Source organism: Amblyomma americanum, chromosome 11, assembly GCF_052857255.1.
Source record: "Amblyomma americanum isolate KBUSLIRL-KWMA chromosome 11, ASM5285725v1, whole genome shotgun sequence".
Taxonomy (NCBI): Eukaryota; Metazoa; Arthropoda; class Arachnida; order Ixodida; family Ixodidae; genus Amblyomma; species Amblyomma americanum.
In genome coordinates, this window is record NC_135507.1 from 11,863,808 (window position 1) to 11,870,542 (window position 6,735).

Below are 6,735 nucleotides of genomic sequence, written 5' to 3' on the forward strand. Positions count from 1 at the left end.
TAATGTGCAGCAGCCAGTTGGCAGAAATTACACATCTGCAAAAAAAAAAACGGGAAAACAACTTTTGTGGTTGTGAACTGACATCCTTTGCGCTGGTTTCCTTTCTGCAGTCATGTACCGACTCACCCAGCTCTCCACTCTTCTGAAACCATTTGGACCGCTGTGCGTATGCATCAAGGCTTACCGCACCTTGTTGCATAAAGCATATCTGACAGCAAAATCAACATTCTTTGCTCTAAACACCAATAGTACGTTTGATAAAAATGGAGCGGTAAACTGAGGCAATGTGTGTGCTTTGCATATAAGGCTCTTTTCCCTTCAGGCCGTCTGCTGTGGCCAAGCCATATCTGCGCTATTCCTAAAGCAAGGGTTGTTGGTTCAAATCCTGGTGTTTTCATATTTATTTCTTTTTCCTTAAATGTTATGCAAGTGAAGTGCTGTCTGAAACTATCTCACTCTGAATTACGCTGGAAATCATGCGTTTTTTTCTTTGAACAGCTGTTCCCGGGGACGAATTGTTGCACCCCTTCCCAAGGGGACTACTGTTAAACCCTTTGCAGTTAGTCCCCAAAAAGAATAACCTCCTTGCTTAACCCCCACCCCGTTTTCCTTAGAGTGCAAAATGACCAATGTCATGTGTGGACACGTGTTTATGACTATGAAGTCATGTCACGACAGCGAGCGTGACGTCACCAACCAGGAGTGTTATGGCAACCGTTCGATGGGCTCCTTGTGCTATACACCATTTTACGAGGAGCCTGCAGACTCGAACACGAGCGCTGCGCGTCAGGCCACTGTTGCATCCTCCTCTGCGCTATTAATCCGGGGCGCGGAGCAACGTCCGGCTGCTTAGCCACCGGGCAAGTGCGCGTTCTGTATAACGCTGAAATGTACGCAATGCCAATGTCCTCTAGACAATGCTTTTCGCGGACTGCGATAACAAACAAAACAAAAAAATGCTGGCAATATGTACGCGCACTATATTATGCCGAGGTCTCAGTGCATCTGCAATGTCCTTCATCACTTCCCCGCTAACCCCGAGTTTTATCGGCAGTGAACGCTGTTGAACAGAAGAGACTTGTGCCAGCAACAAGCTAACGCATATGTTCAGCACACCTTATGAATGAAATGCCGACTGAAAGAAACCCACTGTCTGTGCTTAATCTCAGGCGTGGCACGAAGCACGGCACCCAGCCTACGAACTACCCTGCATGCAATTTTAGGAGACTGAGCTTTTAGAGTTCAAGGGACTTCACAAATTTGGCCACAATTTGGCATCGCCCTACATGTTCATGAACGTCGGGTGCATGTAGACACTGCCACCTGAAAAAAAGAATGCCGTTAGTATGAAAACAATTGCGTCTCTACAGTACAGCACAAATGCAAGTAGCAGCACGAAGTTTTTACCCAACTGCAAAGTGAGCAAAGATGCAACGACAATGAAAGAAGTTAGAACACAAGGCATGTACTGGCCAGTACTCTGCTATGCATTGTGATAAATCGTTTCAAAATTCTCAATACAGGCCAAGGAGAATCGGACTCTCATAAGAGGTAATAGCTCTGCAATAACGTATCAACCCATCGCTCCGTGCAATTACACTTTTCAGCATTTGTGGACTAGTAAGTGCGGGAGTGCAGATGAGAATGCACATTGCTTTGAGTGATTTAGTTTGGGTCACTCATAGTATGAACAGCCGTCAGCGGCAGGGGGCATCGAATTTCAGTTCCATCGTGTATGTCGCCGCAAACATTACAACGAACAGACCTGGATTCCTTTTGGTCACGTAGCACATTGTTTTCCCCTGAATATTCAATTTGCAGACAGGGTGACTCCATAATAAGCTCTGTCATACTTGCCATGACCAAGCAGGCATGAGAGCATTCCTAAAAAACTGCACTCCTCAAAACTATATATTTGATTATTCGCACATTTTTTTAGTTTCAACACATTTCATTTATGCTCTTCTATCATGCAGCAGAGTACTATATTTGCCCTACAGGCGACCGCCGACAAAAACTACACACGTGAACTGCGAAAATGGCACTCACCGATACCAATATTCACTCCTTTGAAGCATGGTCGCCAGCTCTAGGTTTGCTGTTGCAGGTGCTTGGTATAGCACACACGAGGATTAACACAAAGTGAACCTCCACACACAATTTCTGTGCTCGGCAGGAAAAAAATGAACCAATGGCACTACAATAGCTCAAACGCTGCTCAGCCAACAGCTTGCGGGCTGCAAATCATCAGCCCATGATGGCGTCAGCGGTGCTCTGGTAAAACGAACATGGTGGCACCCACCTATCGAAACAAAAATCGTGTATAGCAAACCCAAGCTAGGCATTGTCGAGGCGTCCACTAATTTCTATTCAAACTCGCAGGTGTGCCCTCAAGACCGGCCGACAGTGGCAGACATCGGCCGCTCCGAGTGGCTCAGAAGCCAGCGACTGCCCGAAGGTTACCCCCGCTACAACATGTTCCCCACGCTTGACCCCGATGCCTTGGTGTCGGAAGAAGAGCTCGAAGCTCGCACCCACCTGCGCGAGCTGGGCATTGACGATGAGCTCATGCGCGACTGCGCCGACAAGGGTGCGCGCAGTGCCGTCACAGGGGCCTACCGCATTGTCCTGCACAAAATCCAGACCGCCCCACCACCCACCCTAGATAACGTGGACAGCGAGTCGGCCGGAACGGCGACTGGGACGCCGTCGCCTGGAACGCATAAGGCCGACCGCATTTTGCTCGGCACAGACAGGCTCTTTTCCGTCAAGAACCGAAAGTCCAAAGCGTGTGTCATGCTATGATGCAGCACCGTGCTGGCAGTCATGTCTAACGGCTTGTGAATGAATCCCATTGTGCCGCACGCGCTGCCAAGGAATGCAGTTCAGGTGAAACTATCACGCGACTGCAGTGTTGAGGATGCAAAATGAGGTGAACTGTCTTCCGTTATGCATACATTTCTTGCTTGACAGCCAAAACCAGGCCATTAATAAGAACAGCGAACCCTCTCCAACAAGAGTGCAATGCCAACCTAAACATGGCATCATCAGCAAGGTCTATCGGCAAGTTGCACAACAAATAATGCTCTTATGGACCCATGGTGCCTACGATTTTGTTTGACAAGAAAAACGCCACTGTAGGAACAGCGCGAAGTCTTACATGGGCAGACTCTATAGGTGAGGAAAGGCACTTGTTTTTCTGCAGACAGCAACAAGTCCGAAGTGTGTGTAGTTCAACATGCTGTTTTTCACATTCTCTCAAGCCTCTATTTCAGCCATCTGAGTGAATCAACAACACCTTCAGACACATCCTTCAAAGGTGCCATGGAGAGAACTTACACCGAGTCAATAAAACCACTGAACGCCAGAAAGGTTTCAAGACGTCAGGGGTGCTGGTGATAGTGGCATCAGTGCAGTGCAAGAGGAGCAAATGACAGGTGTTCGAGCGAATCTGCCTTGACAGCAAGGGAAGCCATAGCCACTTCTTGATGTGACATGCTAACACTTCTCCCAAGAGGAACTGAGTGTTTAAATATGTACCATGTTTTGTTATGTATACTCATTCTTGCTCCTTTTCTTTTTCAAAGATCAGTGTTGAAGTGATGACTAGCTGTCCAAACATATGCCATGTTGTTCAAAATGTCTAGCTACTTTATTTTTTAAATGTTGATTTTGTCGAGGTGATCTCGTCAGTGTTGCAGTCACTACATCTCAAGCATAACATGTCCCTGCCAAAGAACTTCAACAATTACTCATTGACCATAACCAAGCCCTTCTCAGTGTTGGGAACTGCTTTGGTTCCACATTTCTGTTGCTGTGCAATGACGTAAAGTCTTCGTCAAAATTTGGAGCCCATCATGAATGCGGCCGGAGCAGATGTGCTGCCGAGTGGTGGTACTGTTATCGGCAACTATTCCCAACATCGAGGATGCACAAGGTGAGGAGGCATGCCCCCCTCATTCTCGTGAGACTGCGCAATCAGCAAAAGCAGGAGACAGCCCGATTAGCTTCCAAAAACTTGCACGACATAAAAGTCTACAAAGTTACCCATCATAAACCAAAACACCTTTTCGCACCTCTTAGTAGGTAAAAGGGCACGTAATACATTTTTAAGACTTAATACTCACGCCTGCTATTTAGCATGAAGGCTTCATTCAGAGCAAAAGTTTGTCTACCAACTCTTCCGAGTCAATGCACCATAAGCAGTCCTGTGAAGAAATTTAGCCATAGACCAAGGAACTGCGAACGGAGAGATCAGTGCAAGCACTGTAGCATGTGCACTATTCTGCAACTTCCAGCAAAGATGTACCATTTCAAGCACGTTTTGAAATCTACAAAGTTAACACTTTTCATGCATGGCCAGAGCTATAGCATATGACCATGTAAAGTGCTGTCATGGACGACTGTTGCCACTGTGCACTGAAATCACACATTTCACTTGTTGAAGTGATGTGCACAGAGCAGGAAATGCGGTGATGTACTCAGTGAACAACGGGAAACACTTGTCCTATTCTTCACACACCCAGCAATTCCACTGAAAACATAGTAAGTTCTCTTGCTATATTTCATACTGTCTAAGTGTTTGCGGTGATGTGAACATCACAGGAAAAAGCTAAGCATGCTGGTTCAAATTGCAACTTTCTGTCCATACAGCACTAAGGATGCAATGGCCAGTCTTGCTTCATGCAGCTTTGTTGTCCTCCATTCATATTCCTTGCACTTGTATGTCGCCTTTTGGCTGTGGCTACTTGATATTCAACTGGAAGTTAGTTGGCAAAAATACCATGGGCATTCAATCTTGAAGATTTTGTCAGATGGAAAAATGTTTTGGATATTCAATTAGGGACACTGAGAACAAACCGAACTTGGCCCATGTTGATTGTTTACGGCATCCTAACAACAAGCAGGCAACTGGAGCTTTTATAAGCCTAATAAGGCCAAAAATTGGAAAACAAGTACAGCTGCCATAGAAAGTTTTCGCAAGCAAATTAAGTGACATCAAGTGTGTCTTATAAGCTGATTTTCAAGGCTAGACGAGATTGCCAGCCAATTCCAGTCAGTGGCCACAGAGTCCATAACACACTCGATGTCATCGTCAGTCATGAGTTTGAATCAAATTTTGGGAAAGAAATGTCAAATTTAAATTTCACTGGAATTTTTTTTTTTGCTGCCAAACTAACAACAGAAGCACAAAATGCCAAACTACTGAATTTCACTGAACAAAAATTCGGTACAACTACCCTCAACATCCCTTTAACATCACCTACTTCTAATTCTATCAGGCGCCATAAGACTTGCATATAATCATGAATATCAGAGGGCGAATTAAAAAAAAATTTTTAACAGTGCTTTAAAGCAGACAAATTGGACACAATCACTACGTTAACAGCCTTGAAAGCTAGCAATGGGAACAAGAAGGTTCTAAATGCTGAGGAGCTGCTAAGTCCCTTCACTTGCACACAATAATACAATATACTACCAGCCCAAACAACGCATGCTACACCCTTCTATGTCCTCCATCGTGGTTTGTCTTTCAGATACTCGTCAGACTGTGATCTCTGCAAGGCACTTGTCGAAACATGAGATGCGGCAAGCAGCCGTCCTATTGCACTGTTACAAACCGCATCCCTACAAGCAATGCTAAGTCATTTTTTGGTCTCTCTGTAATCCTTACACAAGTGTCTTTGTAACTGTTAAGTGTCTCAGTGAGTGATGAGTGTTCCAAGACTAACTATTTTTTTGTTCCACACGTCGATTCAGATAGTGCGATGAATTGATGGTGCAAACTTTGTCCATGTTGAATTGTTGTTTGGATGCAATATGCATGCGCATCGTGAACATCATGCTTTTATCTGATCAATAACGTTATATGAGCTTAACATGCCCAAAAAGAACAAAGCCATTTCTGTCTAAATCTTTCCCATGTCCACAAGTGTGAGCACAGGTGGGCGGCATTACCCCTTGGCCCTCCCCCACTTTATGGAGAAACCTGTGGACACATATGCACGTAGCATATTCTATTTTGTAAATTGTACTTCACTACGCCAACACATTGCAACGTGGCGCCCCATTTTTTACATTAGCACAAGCTTCAAATCACCTGGCAAGCATGCCAATAAAAAACATGTGCCAAACATGACACCTTGTCGTTTTCTTTTAATGCAGCGCATTTTGTTTATCCAAGCTATGGTTTTCTGTGTGCGTGGCTGACAACGAACTTTTGTAGAGACTGATTATATACGTGAAAAGTTCTTAATGGCATTGTGCTTATGTTAGGAATGCTGCTTCTTGAGTCTGAACATCTGCAAAGCTGGTTGAATGTTTTTTTTACATGCCACTTGCTTGCTCAAGTTCTTTTAAAGTATTGAGCAGCGACTGTTCTACTGTAAATAAATCTCCCGAGTAATAAATGCACGAACCCCAAGCATATATTTGCCCACTCCCTCGTTGAAAAACTAGTCTCATGGCACTGTGGTACACCTCACACCTTTCCACATTCCAGCTATGCTGTGGGCAGCTGGAGAGATTTTAGAATTCAACGAGCTTAGAGGGGGCTGAATGTGTCAACCCTGCTGGTGTACCATGCCAAGTCTTTTTGCAAAAGCATTTGAAAAGACGCAATCGCCTAATAAAACTGCAACGGCTTTCAGGCTTTTCCGCAGCGCTAACTATGGGATGGAGGCGATGACGTCATCTATGGTAGCTGTACGTTACCAAAGCAGGAATGCTTGTTTG

General features: G+C 45.0%; 1 protein-coding gene across 1 annotated transcript in view; it reads left to right on the top strand.

Moving 5' to 3' along the window:
* Positions 1–6,428, top strand: part of LOC144110453 (serine/threonine-protein kinase NIM1) — a 56,542-nt gene extending 50,114 nt beyond the window's left edge. Inside the window, exon 7 of the mRNA XM_077643351.1 lies at positions 2,383–6,428. Coding sequence (XP_077499477.1) covers positions 2,383–2,805 — 423 coding nt within the window. The 3' untranslated portion in view covers positions 2,806–6,428. The remainder of the gene's footprint in view (positions 1–2,382) is intronic.
* The last annotated feature ends 307 nt before the right edge of the window (positions 6,429–6,735 follow it).